Genomic DNA, 22,058 nt, shown 5'->3' with positions numbered 1-22,058 from the left:
ATCAAAAGGAGCTTTAAAATATTTTGAAAGAAAAGACATTATGAAATTTATTAAAAAATTAAAAATACTTCTTCTTCAAGCATTTTATGAGCAAATGACGCGAAAAGCCTCATTTTTGGTAATTTTTGGAATGAGAATGCCTGCATTCCTCACCTTTATACGATTCATCTCTAGTAATGAATGTTGTGTGTGCTTTTCGAAACTGTTATCGATTGTTCATATTTTATTTATTTATTTTTTATTTTCTATCAAAATGCATATAATTTCATTCATCATAGGGAGATTGAAGCAAAAATGGTTTGAACGAACGATATTAATTTCTCTGTAACTGCCATTTCTAATGGCTTTTGCAAGGGGAAAAAAAGGAGGATTTTTTTTTCTGTATTTTCTTTTTATTTTTGTTCATCTTGATTGTTCAAAAATTGAAAAGAATTCCACTCTAATTGATGTATTTGCCTTATTTAGCAGAGAAACAGGTATTATTCATTTTTAAAAAAATTTATTTGGAATAACAAAGATTTTATTTTATTTTTTAATTATTTTTTTGATTGCTTCAATTTATTAACAAAGGGCATTCAGGAATTCAAATCTTAATATTATATCTCACAGGATCAGTCAAACAAATTGCTTCAAAAGTTGTCCTGCACTCTTTGCCTTCAAGAAAAATGTGGCATCCTTATGCTTTTCGATGTTCTATTTTATTTTGTGTGTTTTTTGTCTTTTCAAATTCGTTTGTATTCGAGGGACAAAATTATTCGAAATTTGCTGAAATGAGCTGGAAGGAATACAATCCATCGAAATTGAACGATGATGAAAAGAATAATTTATTTGAAAACGATTTTGAGGGAAATTTGAAGAATGATTCTGTCGAAATTCAACAGAGGAAAAATGATTGTCTGGAAAAAGCAATAATTTCGTCAAAGCTTGAGTCTTGCATAATGTTGGCAAATTCATCGATCTATTTTCACACGATAGCAATAAGAACACATTTCAGTGGAATGCCAGCACTTAATGCCGAAAGGTCGATTCTTTTTCTTTCGAATTGCTTGTTGGAAATGTTCGGAAAAGAATATTATTCGCCAATCTGCTGTGGCCAAAGTGGAGTTGCAATGAACAACATTTCTGCAATTAATAATGGAAACTGCAATGTGTTACCATGCCTTGTGTCAACAACAACAGCCCAAGAAAAAAGCAAAATTGATGTTGGATTCGTTGAAATGGCTTCTTCAATCTTTTCAGACATTGTGATGTCCTCCACCTCGCCATTTGTGGGAAGCGAACTATTTTCACAAGTTGATGTTCACATGTGCGAATTCATGAACATCACCGCACGACAAAAGCCAGTATTTGCAGCAAAAAGTATTTTGAAGCAAACTTTGCAGAAAAACGTTGTTTCTGGATGCCTTTTTAGCAATTGTGCCAACACGTTTGATGGAGTGATTGTCGGAGCGGAAAGGGGAAGCGGATTTGTTTCGATGAACACCACCTTTTCTGAAGCCAAGAACTCATACAAAGATCAGCCTTTTACAAGTCCTTTACCATCATTTATATCTGGAGATATTGTGTTTGTTGGATGCACATTCACCAACTGCTCTTCTTCAGATCGGAATGGAGGAGCAATATCAGTGACAGGATCAGCAAATCTGAATGTGACAGATTGTTCATTTTCAGATTGCAGAGCAAGGAACGATAAGGATTCATATACAAGAGGAGGAGCCATATATCAAAATAACCAATTGGAAGGCATCATTGTGAACACAAATTTTTCAAAGTGTTATGTGAATATGACAACCGATTCATTTGGTGGAGCAATTTGTTTGTTTTATGGTTTGTTGAAAATATACGGAAGCATATTTTCGAATTGCAACACAGACAGATATTGTGGAGCATTAAATTGCGAACAAGGAACACTACAATTATGTTCAAGTTCATTTTCAAATTGTGAATCAATTGGCTATGGTGGAACAATTCACACTTACTGTTTGAAAGAAAAATCGTTTGCTACAGATTGCTGTTTTTCCAATTCTCACGCACAAGGTCATTCTGGTGCTGTTTCACTAACAATTCCATTGGGTACATCAATTTTGCTTATTAAGTATTGTTTTTTTGAAAACAATTCTGCTGCCTCAAATGATGGACATGATGTTCATTATTCTGACACGAATGCCATTAGAGTTACTTCCGATTGCATAAAATATTCTTTTTCACGTTCGAATAAAAGCAACAGAGTCACAACAAATGTTGACAGAAGTGAATGGCTTCCAGACCCAAATGCAAGTCCAGATCCAATCCTTGTGAATTCAGCGAAGTCAGGAGGAGACCACAACGACTGTGGAGGAACTGATGATGAATGCCGAACAATTGGATTTGCAATGAATCAGTGGGTAAGTTTCAAGCACCATTCAATAAGATTGGTGAGCGAATGCTTTGAGGAAACCGAAATAGAAGTGGGCGGAAGAAGTGTTTTGCTGAAGAAGAGCGATGGATTGGACAGAGTGAACATTTCAAGTCACACAGAATCCGAGTCATTGTTTTTCGTTGAATATGGATCACTTGAAATGGAGTTATTCACACTTATTCACAGCTCAAGCATCTCCAACAATTCATTTCTTTTTCAGGTGACTGGAATGTTTGGATTTGTGCATCTGGATAAATGCGTGATCACAAGTGATGTGCCTGATGGTATTTTCAACAGGCCTTTTCTAAGTGCTGAGGAAGGAAGAATCTCTCTCGATGATTGTGAAGTCAAGAACATTGTCTTTTCAGACTGCTGCCTTTTGTCGACGAGCAACTGTGGAGAGATATGTGTCCATGGGGGAAACATCACAGAGATTGTGAGAAAAGTTGGAGATGGTGCCTTGATATTGAAGATATTCAAAGGAGAGGAGCGCCTTGAATGGAAAAACACAACGGTTAGTGGATGCAGATGCTTGAATGGAAATGGAGGGATGGCTGCCTTGTCACTTGCTGAGGGAAGTCAATTGTCGATAGGGAAAGGAGGGTTGACAACAGCAATGAGAAACTGTGTGGCCAATGATGGAGAAGGAAATGCGCAAAATGGCAAAGGGAGAGGAGGATGCATCTATCTGAAGCTGACAAACGCAGCAGATGATTTTGTGATTTCGAATCCAGGGTTTGAGAATAATAGTGCACTGTTTGGGAAAGATGTTTATGTGTGTTCGCCAAATCTGAAGGCAAGTGTCACAAGAGAAAGAATTGCATATTACTCCTCATTATTTTCTGTTGACGAAGCAATGGGCACAGATGAAGGAACACCAGAGGTGGTCATCCCGCTTGTTTATTGCCTGAGAGAAAGAGGAGAAAGAGTAAATGTTGGAAGCAACGGAGTTGATGTTGGAGTGTGTGGCTTTGAAGACTATCCGTGCAAAACAATGCAGTTTTCTCTCGCTCAGCAGGAAAAAGTGCACAAATTGACAATTGCTTCGTCGTATTCCCTTTTGGAGTGTTTGAGTTTGAGGGGAGATGAGGAATACAGCATCAGCGGAGTGAGTGGAAAACCAGAAATAAGTGTTGTTGGAAATGGGAGCGAGCAGAGCGGAGTGATTGAGGTGATGAGTGATGTTGGCATAAGTCTTGTAAGCTTGTCCTTGGAGGCATGGCTGCAATCGTCGCAAACAGCAGTGTTTGTTGTGGGAGAGGAAGTCGAAGGAAGCCTGCAGATATCATCATCACTTGTGAAGGGAAGCAGTTCAGTTTCGGAGATTGGATACTCTCTTATTGCTGTGAAGAATGGAAAAGCTGAATTGAATGATGTGGAAGTCGGCAGCCTGACGTTCAAGGAGCCCATGATCATCTGCGCTCAAATGGGTACAAAAGTCAAAGCAGTTAATCTTGTTTGCACTGATGTGTTGAGCGCAGAATCTGGTCTGATAAAGGCAGAAAGTGATTCGGAATTGCTGATAAGCGGCTCGAAGTTTGAAAGCACAGGAAGGAACAAAGGGTCTGTAATCAACATCAACAAGGCGAGAAACAGCATTGTCAATCGAACCATTTTCAGTGGATGCTTGCTTTCAAGTGGAGATGGAGGAGCGATTCAGGGTGTTATTGGACAAGGCCAGAAACTCGAGGTTGAAGGAGGAGAGATGAATGTGGTATGTGAGAAGGGAAATGGGGGAGGAATGAAGATAGTGATGGAAAAAGATTCTATCTTTTATGTTGGAATCGAAGGATTGGCAAAGTTGAAAGGATGCCAAGCTGGAATGATTGGAGACAAGGGAGGATATGGAGGAGGGATATGGCTGGATTGTGTGAAATCCACAGGCAATTTTCGGCTGAAAAATGTTGAATTTGCAGGTTGTGTTGCAAACAAATGTGGGAAAAACATGTTTGTGAAGACAGAAAAAATGGGGAACGTGATTGACAGCACGAGGATTGGATTTGGGCCAGATCTTTTGAAAGAAGATGAGATTGCGGGAACAGAGAAAGAAGATGAAGTGTATGTGATTCCACTTGTGTTATTCTTGCGAGAGGATGTTTCAGAAGTTGCTGTTGGTGGGGCGAATAAAAAAGATTTTTCCCGATGTGGGTATGCAGGGTATCCATGTGAAACAGTTCAGTATGGAATTGCACAATGGAAAAAGGCAAGTGGAATAAGCTTGAAGATTAGTGAATCTGGAATTCTTGGATCAGAACTGTTATTGGCAAGTGGATCGAGCACATTCAGAGGAGCTGAGTTGGAGGCGAGGTTGGATGTGTATGAAAACATAACAGTGAATCAGAGTGCTATGATTGAAGTGAGTTCAAATTGTTTATTTGAGTCTCTTTTTTTTGTTGTTCCAGAGAGTCTGAATGGAAGAGAATGGCTGATGAAGATGAGTACTGAAACACTGAATCTCACCAACTGCCAATATTCAGTGAGATCTGCATCCTTTGTGAGCGTTGGGCTTGTGCTTTGTGTTGGAGGAAAGATGGAGATATGTGGGTTAAGTGTGAATGAAGTGGAGTTTCGATTGCATCCATTGATGAGGATTGAAGAAGAAGCTGAATGCAACATGAATGAAAGTATTTTGAATGGAGTTATTACGAATGGAGAAGTGAGCGTTATTGAATTGCATTCATCAGGGTTACTAACATTGGCAAAAACAACAATGAGTGGAAAGAAAGATAGAGCATCAGGAGGAGGGATGATCTGCGATGTGAATGGAAAGACATTAACAGTTGAGGATTGTTCGTTTTGTGGCATTTGTATGAGCATGCAGAATGGAAGTACCCTGAATGGAAATATTGGTGATGAAAACAGTGTTGTTGTGAGAAACAGCACTTTTGATGATTGCTCGGCAAATGATGGGTGCGGTGGGGGAATTATGGTGACTTTGAGTGGAGAAGGAATGCTGCGAATTGGGGAGGAAGGGGAAAGAATGGATGTTAAGAAGTGTAATGCTCGCGATTTGAGCAAAGAAAAAGAAGGAAGAGGATATGGGGGAGGCGTTTTTGTGAGAATTGTGGAAGAAGCATATGATGTGATCTTGCGGAGTTTTTCATTTGGCCAGGGAGAAGAAAGAAATGGGGCAGATAATGGAGGGAACAATATTTTTGTGGAAGCGAATGAGCTGAAGAAGATTGCAACAGACACTGTGTTCGATTTTTCGTTTGCCAAGAGCGAAGAAGAAATGCCAAACTTGAAGGATATGATGGGCTTTGAAGGTGGAAACAAGTCGCAAGCAATTCCGTTGGTGCTGCTGTTTCGGAACTTTTCGAGTCCTGCATTTGTTGGAAATGATGGAATAAATGGGAAATTGTGTGGATTTTCAGATTATCCGTGTGCAGATGTGTTGTTTGCTGGAAAAACTATTTTTGGGCAAGGCAGTGCAATAATACGATTGCTTCCGCAATATGAAATCACAAACCAGCTGAGGTTTGAAGAGCAAGAGATGAAGATAGATGTGGAAGAGATTGGGGTGGAGGTTGTGATTGCGAGCAACGGGAGCATCAATGGAGAAGGATTTATTGAAACGCGTTCAGCAACAACATTTGGGAAAATGATGTTCAGTGTTCCATCCTCGATGCCAGACAGCAAGAGTGCGCTGTTTGTGTGTTTCAGTTCATCGCTTGTGATGAATAATGTTTCGTTCATTGCCAGAACGAACGTTGTCAGTTTCTCGCTTGTGAAAGTTGTTGGAGGAGAATCCAGTTTGGTTGGAGTGAAAGTGAGGGATGTGAAATTCAGCATAAATAGCTTTTTGGTGATTCAGGGAAATGGAACAAGTGCTCAGTTAAATGGAATGGAATTGAAGGGTGTCAATGGAGAAGATGTTTGTGGGCTTATCCATGTGAATTCGGGAGGTTCAATCAGCATTGTGAATTCAAGTGAAAAAGGAGCAGGCATGAAGAATGGAGCAGTGCTGTGTTTTGATGGTTCGTGCGGAATTCAGCTGCGGAACAACAGTGTGACTGCAGTGAGCAGAGAGGTTGGGAGTGGAGGAGGAGTTGTGGGGAGGGCTGGGGAAGGGAAAGTGGTTGATATGAAGGAATGTTCATTTGAGACAATTGTCTGTGCTGAAGAAGGAGCAAAAGGTGGAGGATTGGTGGTGCATGTGGAGAAAGGAGGAACACTGAAGTTTGAAGGGAACAGCGTGAAATTCAATGAGGTGAGTGAATCAGGAGGATATGGTGGAGGGATGTTTTTGGAGCTTGAGGATACTGATTTGAGCTATTCGATGCAAAAGAACAGGTTTGGTGAGAACAAAGCATTACTGGGAAGGGATGTGTATGTTGCGTGTGAGGATGTGAGGAGGATGCTGAATGAAATTCTTTGGGAAGGATCGGTGAATGAAGAAGATGAGAGAGAACGATTTTGGGTGTATGATGGCTCAGTTGAGCCAGCGATAAATGTGTCGATACTGGTGATACTGTTTCCTGAATCTCCAAAGATAATGTTTGTGGATGGAGCAAAAGTGAACAAAAAGGAGTGTGGGTTTGAAGAAACACCGTGCAAGGATGTTGGATATGCCTTCTCATTGATGAATGACTCACACTCGACAATCAGGGTGATTGGAAACACAACTTTGGATGCAGATATTGCAAGGAATTCATCATTGGCAATTCAGGGAAGAGGCCTCACAAAGCCTGTTATTGGAGTTGGAGGAGGCGGTCATATAACATTGGTCAGCAGCCCCATTTTCTTGAGCATACGGAGCTTGTCATTTGAGCTTCCAGCAACTCCCACAACAGCAGGTTATGAAGAGTTTCTGAAAATAGAAGGAGGGCAGTGTCTGATAAGTGAGTGTGTGTTTGGGGTTGAGAATGGAATAGAGAGCGGGATTGAAAAGGAAAGTTGTGTTTGGATTGTGAAAGAAACTGACGGAAAGCTGGATATCAAATCAGTGAGTGTTGTTGGGATTGGCTTTCAAATGCGAAAGGGAATTGCTGATGTGGAAAGAGGAGTGATCAGTTTGTCTGAAGTGGAAATCAAAGGTGTTTCGACAGAAGGAAAGAGTTTGATATATGGAGGAGAAGGAGCAGAAATAGTTTTGAGCAATGTTAGAGCAAGTGGGTGCAGCATTGAAAATGGGCATTTGTTGGAAGCGAAAAAGGCAAGAAATGTGGAAATAGTGAATGAAAGCTGTTTTGAAGGGTGGGGAGTAAGTGTGGTGAATGGGGGGATGATGTGGTGTGAACTGGGAGGAGATGATAAGTTGTTGATGAAAAATTCCACAGTGAGGAATTGGAGTGTTGATGGTGAAGATGGGAGAGGAGGAGGAGTGTATCTTCACATCGGAAACGATTCGAGTAACAATTTCGTGTTTGAAAATTTGTTGTTTTCAGAGAATAGTGCACGAGAAGGGAAGGACATGTTTGTGTTCTGCAAGGCATTGAACATAAGTGTGTCTCCCATTCGATTTTGTTTTGTGGCAGAAAATGGAGAAGAAGGAAGTGAATCTGATTTGTGGGGAATTGATGAATCACATTATTTTGAGCCAGTCAATTTGAGGTTGTTTCTTGTTCAACCGCATTCAGAATGTGTATATTTGTCAGTTGAAGGATATGATGCAATTGGATGTGGGCTGGAAGAGCATGCATGTCAAACACTATGGCGTGGTGTACAGAACATCAAATCTGGAAAGGATAACTCGGAGATTGTGATTTTGGAGAAGGCTCATGTGAAAGATGGGAGTGATGTGTCAGGAATTAGGATTCGATCAGCACAAGATGAGGTGCATTCTTCTTTGCTGTTTGAAGAAAAAGGTGAATTCAATGGGGATGGGGCTATTGTGAACAGCAAGAAATCAGAGTTTGTCTTTGTCGACTTTGTATTTCCGCATTCACTGAGAAATGGAGTGAAAGCACTTATTTTGTCTGAGTCCACAAATGGTGACATGAATATGAGCAATTGCATATTTGAATGTTCTCAACAAGAGACTGTCGAGTTTGCCATGTTGGAAATGAATGGGGGAGAAGTGACTTTGGACTGGTGCAGCTTTAAAGGGAAAATGGTTTTCGGTTCTCAACCACTGAAATTGGCTGGAACAGTGAGGATGAATAATTGCTCGTTTCAGGCAGTGGCCTCAGCACAAAATGGAAAAGGGGGATTGGCGAATGTTATTCTCGAAAATGAAGCAGAACTGCAAGTCAAGAACTGCACGATTCAAAAATGTGAATGCTTAACTGAAGGAGGCAGAGGAGGCGGATTGTTCATTGATTGCAAGAAATCCAAAATTGCCAGATCTGTCTTGTTCGGTGCTGTTATCTTTGAAGGGAACAAGGCAGATGTTGGAGAAAATCTGTTTGTTGAGTCGTTTGATCTGAACAGCACTGTGACAACAGACACTTTTGATTTTGACTTTGAATCACTGAAGAGCAATTCAAATGGGTTTGTTGGAAGTGACAAGGTGTTCAATGAAACAGATTTGTTCAGATTTGTTGTGGGATACAGAAGCGAAAGGATATATGTGTCTGATGAAGGGCATGATGTGGCTCGATGTGGCTCAGCTGAAGATCCTTGTCAGAGTTGGTGGAAAGGTGTTAGGCAGATGAGTGAAGGGGCAGATAAGCGTTGGATATTTATTTTGGGGAAAGTTGAGCTGAATGAGGTGTTTGAGATGACTGATTGCTCGATCGAAGCATGGGATCCTGTGGAAGACGAGGTATCGAAGGTGAAGATTATGATTGAAAACGATGTGAATGAGAGCAGAAAAGCATGCCTTTGGAACAAAAACACAGCAAGGATTGCTCGAGTCGAGTTTGAAATGGAAGGGGAATATGATAATGAAGAGAAGGCAGTGATTTTGAGCGAGAATGGGAGCTTGAGCCTGGTGAACTGTTCGATTGAAGGATTGGCAGAAAAGAGGATTCAGATGCTTGTGTCATTTGTCTGTGTGAGAGAAGGAGTACTGGAGATAACGAATTTTGATGTTTCGAATTTGAATTGTGAGAAAAGTCTTCTTGTTGTTTCAGGGAGATGTGAAAGCAGGATTGTGGAGCTTGTGATAAAGGGATTGAGTCTGAACGAAGGAAGTGTGATTGAAGTTGAGGGAGCAAGCAGGAGCAAGCAGGAGCAAGCAAAATCAATGAAAAGCAGTCCAACCATTTTGCTGGAGAAATGCCATGTGAAAGATGTGAAGAAAGATGTGGGAGGGGCATGTGTGATTGATTCGAGTGCAAATAAGGAAAGTTTGAAGCTTGTGGCGAACAGAAGCGCATTTGATGAATGCAGAAGCTCAAACAGTGAAGAAGGCGGAGCCATTCTGTTTGTGTTGAAGAGGGAGGGAAGTCTGAGGATTGAAGAGAGCACGCTGAATCAATGTGGGTGCTCGACAGCCAAAGGCAGAGGAGGAGGGATTTATGTGGATGCAGCTGTTTCTGGGGATCTGGACATGCAATTTGTGAAGGATGGATTTGATTCCAATGTTGCGCGTGTTGGGCGGGATTTGTTTGTGAAGTGTGTGGATATCAAGAAGCAGATCAATGAAACACAGTTCAATCTGGATCTGAGAGAAGGATCATACAACAGATACAATGCGATATATGGAATGGATGAGACAGAATTTGTGGATGAGCCGATGAATCTGATCGAGTTCATTGTCACATATCAAAATGATGTTATTTTTGTCACGTCAAATATCTCCAAAGGCAGCGAGGACTCGAAGAACTGTGGCACACAAAAGCAGCCATGTGCCACATTGGAGTATGCACTTCAGCATTTGTCGTATGAGTTCAACAGCCAGCTCGTGATTATCGAAGAAGGGCGAATATCGGCTGAGCTGGAGTTATGCAATGTGACCATTTCATCCCGTTCAGAGCAGCATGCCAAAGTCGGAGTGACTTCAGGAATTCATGAATCAGCCGAGAGCCTATTGAGCTGCACCGACAAAGTGCTTTTGACTCGTCTGTTTGTTTTATTTGAGAGTTCGTTTGCGATGGCTCACGGTTCATTTCTTCGAAGTGAAGCAGGAGTGGCTCAGATTGTTTCATGTTCATTTTCATGTGAAGAAACAACAAGAAATGATGAATCAGATTTGTTGTTAATTCTGCTGTCGGCCACTGGGAATGGAAGCTTATCAATGGAAGAAGTGAACATTACTCGTTTTTCATTTGTCAGTCAGTTAATTGTTGTGGAGTCAAATGCTTGTCTGAAGTGTTCATCTATTTCAATTCAGGATGTGAGTTGCAGAAAGGGATTGATGTGTCTGAGCAGTCATGGAAAAGTGACTCTTGAAAAAATGGAAATGAGCAATGTTTTGAGCAACGAAGGATCTGCCATTCAAGTGCATTCAAGTGATATTGACAGAAATGGAGATGAAGAAGAAAGAACTGAGATAGAGACGAGCCAATTGGTGTGCGAGAATATTAGCGTTCCATTGACTTCCTCAGTCATTGCCTGTGATGAACTGAAAAACAGTTTTGTGAAGATTGAGAACAGCTCGTTTGTATCATATTCTTCATCTCCTGAAAGAGGAAGTTTGGTGATGATGAGTGCCTGTCGAAAAGTGTCAATGAATTTATGCAAATTTGGAGTGAATAGACAAGCCTTTGATGTTATTGTGAATGATGAAGGAGAAGATATATGTGAATGGAATGGATCTCTTGTTGATTTTGGGGAATGTCACGTGGTTTTGAAAGACACAACCGTAGAGAATTCAAGTGAAGGAGGGTTGTCTATTTCAGGAGGGCAGGTTATGATTGAGGAAGGGTGGTTCATGAATAACAATCCAATGATAGGGAAATATCCATCGATTCGAAGGAACATCATTTGCAGCGACGATGCGACAGTGAATGTTGTGAGCCTGAAGGGCGGAGATGGGGCGAAAGAAAACAGCTCGTTGTGGATGCTGAACAAGGGGTGCAAGGCGGAAGGGACGCTGGAAGGGCTGAAGTCTGTGCTGTTTATTCCAGTTCTGGATTCTGTGAGCATGGCAGAGGAAGGGGCTGTGATGAGTCTGAGCTTCCGAGGGGCGCTTTTCATTCCGTGCAAGCTGGGGTTTGAGATAGTGACAAGAATGGGAAGCACAAAGCTGATTGAGAAGTGGGAGTTTTCGGAGGGCGATTTTGGATCAGAAACAGAAGTGCACTCGTCTATTTCGTCTGCGATGATCACTTCTTCGCCCGATGAGTCGGAAGTGGCAGCAGCGATCATATTTGGAGAAAAGAATGCAGAAACGGATCTGTTCGTTCTGAAGAACAGAAGTGAACCTCAAATAAGGGGAGATGGAAAACTTGTTGAAGGAGGGAAAGGAAAATCCTTTTCTTCAACAGTAATTATTATTGTTTTGGTTGTAATTCTGTTGATTGTTCTTATTGTTTCTATTGTTGTAACAATAAGATGGAAAAAGCAAAAGAGACGAACAGAAGAATTGGAAATTATAGTTGAAGACACAGTGAAGAAGGATCCGAAGGCATTTGAGATGGTGACGATGGAGATGTCACCTGAGGAGCAGTGGAGGAGAGCAGAAAGAGAAGCTGAAAAGAAGAATGAGGAGAGGATAAAGAAGAGGGTGTATGAGAAAAGCTTGGGACATTCAGAGTCATCAGAGCATTTACTAAGTGAGAGTGGATCGACTGAATATATTTTGGGAAGAGATTCAGACAAGATTCCTGATTGGGCACTGGAAAAGGAGGAGGAGGAAGAGATAAGGAAGAGATCGCCTTCACCATCCATCTCATCCACTTCAACCACTTCAACGACTGATTCAGATTCAACATTTGTTCGATCAGAGTGTCTGTGCCCAACAACCTCGTCGATGTCGAATCTGGTGGATGCAATGGCCTGTTCATCGCCTCACGAAAAGCTGATTGTGGATTTGAGAGATTCATTATTCATGCTGCTTCACGGAAGGAATGAGAAGAAAGAGATGGCGATAGGCACACTGGAGGAGCGGGAGGTGACAGCAGCTCAGATCATGTTCTGGGTGGCGAACGGGGTGCTTCATTGCTTTGACGAGCTCAAAGTGGCGCTTCAATCGCTGGATGGTCTGAGTCCGCACATTGTGCTGTTCTCAGAGCACATGGTGATCTGCATTGCGATGCACTCAGACTGCTCGACAGACTCGGATTCATCGTCCATCTCATCATCAACGACTGTTGTGACATCTGCAAGTGATGATGAGGAGGACTCTCTGCCCTCGTCAGCATTTGAGGATGAGGACGAATTCAAAAAAGAGTGCCTTCGGTGGAAGGCGCCGGAGCTGGTGAGTGGAGCGAAGAAGCATGCGACGAAGAAGACGGTGGTGTTTTCGATTGGGATGATGGTGTGGGAGTGTGTGACGCTGAAGATGCCGTTTGGGGAGTATGACGGGTCGGGAGCAGGGGAGCTGATTGTTGAAGGGGTGAGGCCGAGCATGGAGATGATGGAGGGGTCGAGGCTGTCGGGGTGTGTGAAGGAGTGTGTGCTGCAGAAGGGCAGGGAGCGGCCAGAGCTGGGGAGGCTGAAGCGAGAGTTTTTTGGGTATTTCCCATCGGGAGCAACGATGGTGACAGCGACAGACGCGATTGGGCTGTATGAGGGGAGCGATGTGTTCTATGGAAGTGGGGGTATTTGCAGCAGCAGCAGCAGCGACAGCGGCAGCACATGCACAGAAATGGGAGGATGATAAGTGTTGAGGCTTCTGAAAGACGGTGATGAAAAGCAGAGGAAGAAGAAATGGAGATGAGAGTATTCTTTGATTGGTGTTTGGTGAATGAGTGGTGAAGGAGGGTGAAGGATTTGAAGGGATGTGATGGATGATTATTTGGGAGGCAGGTGAATGGAGCACTGGCGGAATATTGGATGAGAGGGAGGAGCCACAGGGGTGGGGAAAGTTTGTTGGGAGCGACTTCTGAGCAGCTGATGTGAAAGAGCGGTTGTTTCTTCCATTTTATTTTGTTTTTCAATCTTTTTATTTTTTAATTTTTTAATTTTTTTTTTTTTGGAAATTACTCACCTCATGAACTTTTGGAGGCTATGCCCTATTTTCTGTTAGGTTTCAAATGATCTGTCAATTCTGATATTTTTTTGTTTCGGGGATGTTTTCATGAACCAGAGATTCGGAAATGAATATTGTTGGATGAAGAAAACTTTCAGGATCAAAGCATTGAGTGATTCCTGAAGAGCAAAACACTCAATTCTTGAGGATTTACACGCTTCTCCACAGCATTTCCATTTGTGGAGCAAAAAACACGAATTCATGTTTTCAGAAACATGTGATTTTCGGAAAAACACAGGGTGCATATTTCATCTTGACCACAAAAATATATCTCTACCCTTATTTTTTTGAAACTTTTTTCTGTTTTTTTTTATTTGCGAAAAGGCTTGAAACAATAAATAAATAAAATTACTTCTTGACATTTATTGTTTTCAGCATTCTACTAAAAAAAATAAATGAATAATTTTTTGTTCAAAATAATCTCATTTTTTATTTGGACACAGACCAATAACATGCTGAATATTCAGCGAATATTTCACACCGAACATTTTGAGTAATAGCGTTATTGAACATCATTTTTTTTATTATTTGAATTTATTTTGAACTTTTTCAAATTTATTTTTTGTTTTTTTTATTTCTGGAGATTCACAAAAAAAAATGAAAGAAAGAAAGAAAGAAATTGAAATTTTTCGAATGAATAAACACGTGCGTATGTACTTTTAAATATTATTGAATGTTTAAAATGCTAACGAAAAATGAAAATTATCTCTTCCTTGATGCGATTATGATATTGCAATTTTTGTGAAACATGATAAACAAAAAATAACTAATGTGATCTGTTATTTTTCTGTGCCAATGAAATTTTTCCGATCTTTTCATTTTTTTGTTTTCTTTTCTTTTGTTGAAGAGTGTTGCGTTTTCTTTTTTTGAATAAACGTTTATTTGATAATAAACAAACAAAGCTTGATTGAAATAATTCCAATTTTCTTTTGTGAACAGAATAAAATGATAAATAGATATATATTAATTAAAAAAATGAACCAAAAAGTGTGTAACCATTAGAAAAATTTCAAAAAAAATCAAAAACTTTCAAAAGCAATTTTATTCTTTGTGTGACTTCCATTTACTTCAATCACTTCAGATAATCAATCATGCATTGACAAAATAGCATTTGTTATAACGCATCGAAGAATACTTTTCCAATATGGGAATAAATATTTGACTTCGAGCATTTTCATTGAAAAATTATGCACCTTTGATAAACTTTTTGTGATCAAAAAATTCGAAAGAAATGAGTTCATTTTTTGACATTCGTGAAATTTCACAATTCTTCATGTTTCGATTTCAATGATGCATGTTTTCGCGAATGAAAATCAAATTTATTTTGAAATCGGAGAACATAAAATAAAGATATGAGTGAAACAATTGTTCAATATCTTGTGCAAAAAAAGCTTAAAAGTCCGTATTTTCCCCCAATTAAAAATATAAAATTTACTAACCTTAGAATATTCGTATTTTTCATTTTTCATTTTTTGTCAGGAAACTTGATGAACAATTATTTCCAGCATTATTTTTTTTGTCATTTTTTCGATGACAAATAAGGAAACTATTTTGAGGTTTGTAAACTGTTTTGTTTATTGAACAATTAATGAAATGATAACGATGAAATGAAATGCGAAATGTTTCTTTTTTCTGGTTAACTGTTACACAAAATTAGGGTCAGGCATAAAATAATATCAGTGTCGCAGATTCCCATTATGTTCCATTCTGGAAAACTTAATTTCATATGCAAAATAAAACAAAGACAAAATATCAGTTTCAACAGTTTGCAATTTTCAAAAAATAACGTTGATTCTTTGAAAAATGGTGTAATTTTTTGTTAATTTCTGAAACAAGAATAACAAAAAATAAATTTGAAAAAGTTCAAAATAAATTCAAATAATAAAAAAAATGATGTTCAATAACGCTATTACTCAAAATGTTCGGTGTGAAATATTCGCTGAATATTCAGCATGTTATTGGTCTGTGTCCAAATAAAAAATGAGATTATTTTGAACAAAAAATTATTCATTTATTTTTTTTAGTAGAATGCTGAAAACAATAAACGTCAAGAAGCATAGGCATAATGAAACTTGAAGGACATCAATGAAACCTTTTTTATAACATTTATTTTCGTTATTCTGTTCTTTTAAGTTGTTTTTTAAATTAAAAATAGTTTATATGCGTGAAATAAATGGATAAATTGACAATGAAGTTTAATAAAAGAGAAAAAAATAACCAAAACTGAGAAACGAAAAAATACGCGCAATATTTTATCCTCACATTTTGTCTCTTTTTTGTAATATATACATTCATTCGTTAGGTGTCTTTGCAAAAATACTCTTTAAAAAATTCAGAATAGTCTAATTTCGAGAGTATTATTTATTTGAAAATTTCAGATCAAAGTGATCATTGGATCATTATTTTTTGTTTTATAAATTTTCTTTCTCAATTTAAAATTTTTTTGTAATATTTTCATGCTTTCATATCAAAGGGTTTATTATTAACTTAAATAACTTCGATTTTTTCTTGGAATGATTAAATTGTGAAAAATAACTGATGTGCTTTTAGTTGCAGCATGCCAACTTCATTGTTAATTTATCCATTTATTTCACGCATATAAACTATTTTCAATTAAAAAAATAACTTTAAAGAACAGAATAATGAAAATAAATGTTATAAAAAGGTTTCACTGATGTCCTTCAAGTTTCAATATGCCTTAGCTTGAAGTTTATTCTGTTGAGCAGACAATTCTTTAAAAACTTCATTTTTTTTTGTTTTTCGTTTTCAACTTTTCTCTTTTCATATCTCTCGATTTTTTTATTCAGAAATCAAATTATAAACAAAGAAAATCTCATGGCAAGATGCTTCTTTTCGTGTACCCGTTTTTTTTCGTTAAATCCATGAATAAATAGTTAAAAAAAAATGCAATGTGAAGATATTATAAATACACATTAGGTGAATAATAACCTATTGATCAAAACAAAAAATGACTGAGTGATTTTTTATTCACATAATAACTTACATGAGGCTTTTTTCTATTTTCATTTCAATGCTTGAATTGAGTTTTTTGCAACCCTAACAATTGCAAATAGCACTAATATTCAAATTTTTAAACCTAAAAATGTCTTTTTATTGTTATTTAAATAATTTATCAAAAAAATCATTTAAAATTTCAATTAGGGGACAGTTGTTTTTGAGAACGAAAGCTTTTAAAAAGAAAAAAGATATATAAAACATATTGTCAACACCAAAGAGTGTTGATGAAAGTTCACTTGAAAACATTTAGCCTTTTCATAAAGCTTATTTTTAATATTTTTGGTTCCATTAAAGTGCAGTCTGTCCCAAAAAAATGTTGATCTGTCCTTTTTTATTGTCGATCATACCATGATAATTAAATATTACTCGTGCCATATTTTTCATTTTTGAGCCCAGCTGTATATTGTTATTCATTCTTTGAGTTGAAACGTAGAGTTTTTGCTGTTTTTTGTGTAGGCATAATTTGCAGTGTTCATAGTTTGTGTATAACCTATTTTTCTGCTTCATATATTGTTTTTCAACTTTCATTTGCATCATTATAAATTTCACTCGATTGATGACTAATAAAAGAATGATTTTGAAGAATTCCGATTTTTTTGAAAGGAAATTTTGTTTCTGAAGCAGTTTTTGTTTTTGCTTGTTATTGACAAAGTTTATTGAAATGCACTGAGCAAATTTTGTTGTTTATCTTTTTGGCTTCCGATGAGTTCCTTAAAAGCAAACAAATCTATAATTTTCACATCAGAATTTATTAATTCAATTGATTTCCAGTAATTTGAAAATTCTTATTTATCTGAAATGCTTTTGTTGAGAAAAACGAAACGATATATATATGCTAGATAAAAATTCGATCGTGTATTTATTTGAACGTTGTTTTATGTTTTAATTCTTAATTTATATAAATAAACACAATATATAAGTTGGGTGATTTTTTTTGACATCATAAAAAAAGATCAAAAATAGAAAAAATAAAATCTATTGTGGTATTTTTTGATCAAAGAGTCAAATTGATTTTTTGCAAGTATTTAGCTTTTGTTTCTGTTATATATATTTGTTTTATTGTTGTATTCAAAAAAACATACCTTTTTAATGTTTTTCGTGAAAAAGAATTATTTGATCCAGCTTTCAAAAAAAATGTGAAAAATAAAAAATAAAACTGCAAAAGGAAAATGCCAAGTTTCTCAACTTGCAAAACTATCCTAATAAATAAAAAATACTTTGAAAGACTTTATTGAAACGGTTTGTTAAAAAGATTGTTTCAATAAATAGATTTAACAACTTTTAACCTGTTAAAGCAATTGGTTTTCTTCACTTCATCTTTTTCTTCAACTGAAATATCATCACAAAACATCAGTCCTTTCTTTTCGATTCGGTTTCTTCATCAAACGTTGAACGAAATACAATGAACTCGATAATCAATGAATAACACTAATTCGAACTCGTCTTTTCTCTCTTTATTCTTCTCATCACTTGTCCTTCCCGCTTCCTTTTCCATTCTTTCCTCATCTTCCTTCCATTTCCACTCTGCTTCATAAATACTCTCCTTTTGAAATGTCTCTGAAGTTGCTTGATTCCTCTCCAGCACTTTCTGTATCATTCTTCTCGTTGTATTCCTCGATAACTCCAATTGCTTGTTAATCTCCTCTTGAAACAAATATGCCTTCACACTCAGTTCATTGGCCGCTGTGTGAGCGATCAGGTGAGAAAAGGAGGAGGAGGAGGAGGAGGAAGTGGAAGAGGAGGAAGAGGAAGAGAACGATGAAGGAGAAGCAGTAGTTGTTAAAGAAGAAGTAGAAGAAGAACGAAAATCCTTCGAAACCAACTTATTCAAATCCTCCATGGCCATTTTCGACTCCAATTCCAAAGGCAGTGCATATGACTTCTCATCTGAAGACATCAGCTTCCTCTTCGCATTCGCACTTGTCTTTCTGGCACTGGCTATTCTGTTTGAAGCAGCCACAATCGACATCTAATCGAGCGGTTCAAGCGGATCGAGCGGGTAAAGAAGAGGAAGCTCCTACGACAGGAATGATTGGTCGGAAACAGACGCAACGACGGATGTGGCAGCAGGGTAGAGGGCTTCAAGCAGTGTGGAGCTGGTGGAGAAGGAAGGGGAACCAGTTGGGGAGCTGTCTGGAATCAATTTGCGGGGGCTGAGTGAAGGCGAGAAGGAGAGGAAATGCGGAAGCTGAGGTTCTCCCAAGGAATGGTTGTTCTGATAATCTGGAGGCATGCTCAATGTGTCTGAAGTGAATAGAGGAAGTTTCCCATCGAAGTCAGATTTGAAGCGTGTGGAGTCAGAAAGCTGACCGGCGGTGAGGTTAGATGGCATAAACAGCGTGGGGAAAACTAATCTTGACAAGTAGCTGAGCACATCAGAAACCGCATCGTCGTCACGCAGTCTCACCGATTGTTCGCGGATGACTGAGTCGTAAAAGGTATCATATGCAAATCTTTTGTTGTCTGCTTCACTCCTGCTTTTGGTGTGCTCGAGTGGGAAACCAGCCAGATGGCTCTCAAATTCTGCAGTGGTGATGGCGGCTGAACGGCTGCACTCGAGACAGCTGTGGCTGATGATGTCGGCGGGGGTGGGGCGGTGTGCGGAGGGCATGAGGGTGGTGAGGTGTATTGAAGAAGAAGAGGAGGAGGAAGAGGAAGAAGAGGAGGATGAAGTCGAAGAAGAAGAAGATGATGATGATGAAACAACATGAGAAGCATCTCGTGTTGCAACGTTTTAATCATTCTATGCAGAAGCAGCATCAAACGAAGACAACGTCTTTTCCTGTGACATTAGTGCAAGTTGGGGCAGTCCAAACACTTCCACAGCTCCCAGAAGATCCAGAACGCTCTCTCCGTTTGCGTGTCTGTGATGACACAATAAAAATGTGGAGCCAGCAATTGCTGCAGTCATCAGAGAAGGTGTGAGTGCTTCGTTAATCGGAGGGGAGGGAGCAGAAATCAACGCAACGGCTGCAGCGGGGGGCATTTCGAGCTCTGATTCAGAGGCAGATGCAGACGCAGATCCCTGAGAAGAAGAGAGAGAAGGAGAAGGAGAATGAAGAGAAAGAGATGAAGAAGGGGAAGAGAAAGAAGAAGAAGAAGAAGAAGAAGAAGAAGAAGAAGAAGAAGAACTTTTGGAGATGGAGGAAGGAGAAGAAGAAGAGGAAGAGAAAGAAGAGGAAGAGGAAGAAGTAAGAGGAGGATGAGGAAGAAGAAGAAAGAAGAAAAAGAAGAAGAAAAAGATGATGATAAAGGAATAATAGAAAAATAAGTTCACTTGCGCTGAATGGATTGCTTTGTTTGCATCAGATAGGATGTAGAGAGGAGGAGGGATTGACATCACTTGTGGAGGTGGATGTGGATGCTGAGGGATTTCTAGCGTGCCAGTTAATGAATCAGGTGAAGAAGAAGAGAAGATAATGAAAAAATGATGAATAAACAAGAATAAAAGCAAGATTAAGAACAAGATTAAGAAGTTGAAATAAAAGAGGAAGGTGTTGAAGCAGAAGACGAAGAAGTTGAGAAAAAAGATGATGCGTTTGCAGATGAAAATGCTGAGAAAGAATATAGCGTTCTAATGATTTGCTACTGAATCCTTCTTTGATTACTGAATTCAGGCAGAAAGTCAAGCAAATTGTGATCAGTATCTTCACAGGCTTATTATTCTCTTTTGTTGATTTCATCTTCTCTTTTGAAAGTTATTAATTAAAGTGTTTTCCTCTCTCTCCTCTTTCTCATCCTTCTTCACTCCCTTTCCCTCCTCCTCACCACCCACCTGAATCCACTTTCTTTCCACATACGCTGCACAGTTCAGAAGGATGCTCTGTGGCTCAAACACATCCCTCGCGCTCACATGCTGCTTGCAAATACACATGCATTGCCCAATTTGATCTTACTAAGAATCACACAAAGGATAGGTTGCGACAAGGAAGAAATAGTTGAAGATGCATGAAAAGAAGATATATTCGATAAATAGGCGGAGCTTGGGCCAGTCATGTTGAAGGACTTCTGTGTGAGTGAAGATGAGTCTGTGGCGGGAGATGAAGGTGTAAATGGCTTCGGTGGAGTTCCAACAAGAATTGAAGGGGCAGACAATTGTGTGTAGGGCAAGAGAAAATAAGGAGGAGTGGCAAATGTTGAGGAGGCTGTGGTATTTTGAGAATACAGCCGAGCAGATGAGAGTGTACTGTAGAACGCGAAAAAATGTCTGCTGTTATTCATCTTCGTCATCACCTCCTTCTACCCTTCTCCTGTCCCTCGACCTCCTTTCTGTTGTTGCCTGCGCAAGTCTTGAGTCGAAAGTGTAAGCTTTCAATGTGGATATCTCGTTTTTCTCATTCATCTTCGTCTTCGCCTTTGGCTTTTCACACTGATTCCCTTTCCTCTGCTCTGAACTCAATTTGCTTCTGAAATCAACCTTCGTTGCATCTTCCATTTTAATGCGCTCTCCTCTCCTCTCCTCTCCTCTCTCTCTCTCTCTCTCTTTGCTTTTTGGCAGTATCGCAAAGCGAGAGCATGAGTGCGATATTGCTGTCAGCTCCTTCCCTCCAACCACCATTTCTCTTTCTATGCCCATTCAGCTTATTCTGCACAGCCGGCGCATGTATTTCGTTCGAAACGCTGAAGCAGAGCTGGATAAACTGCAACGGAAAAGGAAAGCTGTTCAAATGCCCATCCAGCGAAGTTACGAAATGCATTGACAGTGAGGATGATACTGTTGGGAGTAGGAAAATTGGATGAAATAATTTTTGGAAGGTGCAATCAAGCCACTGATTGAACAGCTCACATGCATCTGAAGGTCGACTATCTGTTCTGGCACGAAGTGAAAAGAAATATCACAGAAGAAGAAGGCGAAGAATAAGAAGAAGGCGAGAGGATTGAGAAATGTGAAATCAGTCGAATGATATTTCCAAAGAAAAATATGAGAAGATCCTGTGACGTTGCTGACTGAATGAAATATCACATTAAACAAGTTAATTTCGCAACGAGTCAAAAACCCAAATTGCAAATATTTTGGCTGATGTTCTGAAATATATCAATAAAGCTTGATTTATTCAAATCATTTGCTTTTCTTTTTGCGATTTCCTCTCCTTTTGCTTCGAAAATAGAAACTGTTAATATTTCTCAATTTCTTTTCCTTTCCATTTTTCCTCTTCCATTCAGCTCACAAAATCATCAGAAAATATCAATCCCCTCCTTTTCTTCTCTTTCCCATTCTCTTTTATAAAACATTCTACTCCTCTCAAAAAAAATACCCCTCATCCAATCAAACACTTCAAAATATTCATCTTCTGTCCCGCTTTTGCCCTCTTTTCTTTCTCTTCAAAAACCATTTCTCCAATTTATCTCAAATATCTTCCTCATTATCCTCAGTCACTTCTCAACTTATTTACTGTATTATCTTCTCCAAATCTCCACCTGTTCCTTCCCCACCCCTTTGTCTCAGAATTTCTTTCATTCAAAAATCATTCTTGAAATATAAACATTCAAAAAACCACTCAACTCCCACCCCCTGCCACAAAAAATATTCTTCCATCTCTTCTCTGCCCCATATCCCTCCTATGCATGGTGTTGATGAAATAAACGAGATATATTTCTTTTGGTGGTTGAGAATATTATTAA

General features: G+C 38.9%; 4 protein-coding genes across 4 annotated transcripts; 1 reads left to right on the top strand and 3 right to left on the bottom strand.

The window, feature by feature from the left end:
- Nucleotides 1-938: 938 nt before the first annotated feature.
- MONOS_7588 (uncharacterized protein) lies at nucleotides 939-13,401 on the top strand (the record flags this gene model as incomplete). The annotated part of the gene is made up of 4 exons (XM_067877926.1): nucleotides 939-1,815; nucleotides 2,038-2,095; nucleotides 2,174-11,643; nucleotides 11,908-13,401. The coding sequence occupies 4 exons, from the start codon at nucleotides 939-941 to the stop codon at nucleotides 13,044-13,046; spliced, it is 11,544 nt and encodes a 3,847-aa protein (XP_067723376.1). The 3' UTR covers nucleotides 13,047-13,401.
- A 3,956-nt stretch (nucleotides 13,402-17,357) lies between these two features.
- MONOS_13545 (uncharacterized protein) lies at nucleotides 17,358-19,047 on the bottom strand (the record flags this gene model as incomplete). Its single annotated transcript, XM_067866257.1, has 1 exon — nucleotides 17,358-19,047. The coding sequence occupies one exon, from the start codon at nucleotides 19,045-19,047 to the stop codon at nucleotides 18,454-18,456; it is 594 nt and encodes a 197-aa protein (XP_067723375.1). The 3' UTR covers nucleotides 17,358-18,453.
- A 132-nt stretch (nucleotides 19,048-19,179) lies between these two features.
- MONOS_13546 (uncharacterized protein) lies at nucleotides 19,180-19,422 on the bottom strand (the record flags this gene model as incomplete). Its single annotated transcript, XM_067866258.1, has 1 exon — nucleotides 19,180-19,422. One exon carries the CDS (start codon nucleotides 19,420-19,422, stop codon nucleotides 19,180-19,182), a length of 243 nt encoding a protein of 80 aa, XP_067723374.1.
- Nucleotides 19,423-20,649: 1,227 nt separating this feature from the next.
- Nucleotides 20,650-20,994, bottom strand: MONOS_17916 (uncharacterized protein; the record flags this gene model as incomplete). Its single annotated transcript, XM_067870884.1, has 1 exon — nucleotides 20,650-20,994. The coding sequence occupies one exon, from the start codon at nucleotides 20,992-20,994 to the stop codon at nucleotides 20,650-20,652; it is 345 nt and encodes a 114-aa protein (XP_067723373.1).
- Between the last annotated feature and the right edge of the window lie 1,064 nt (nucleotides 20,995-22,058).

The sequence above is a fragment of the Monocercomonoides exilis genome, assembly GCF_001643675.1.
Source record: "Monocercomonoides exilis strain PA203 chromosome Unknown scaffold37-1059404, whole genome shotgun sequence".
In the NCBI taxonomy this organism is placed as follows: Eukaryota; Preaxostyla; order Oxymonadida; family Polymastigidae; genus Monocercomonoides; species Monocercomonoides exilis.
The sequence above is the reverse complement of the archived record's forward strand: the minus strand, read 5'-3'. Positions and strand labels throughout refer to the sequence as shown.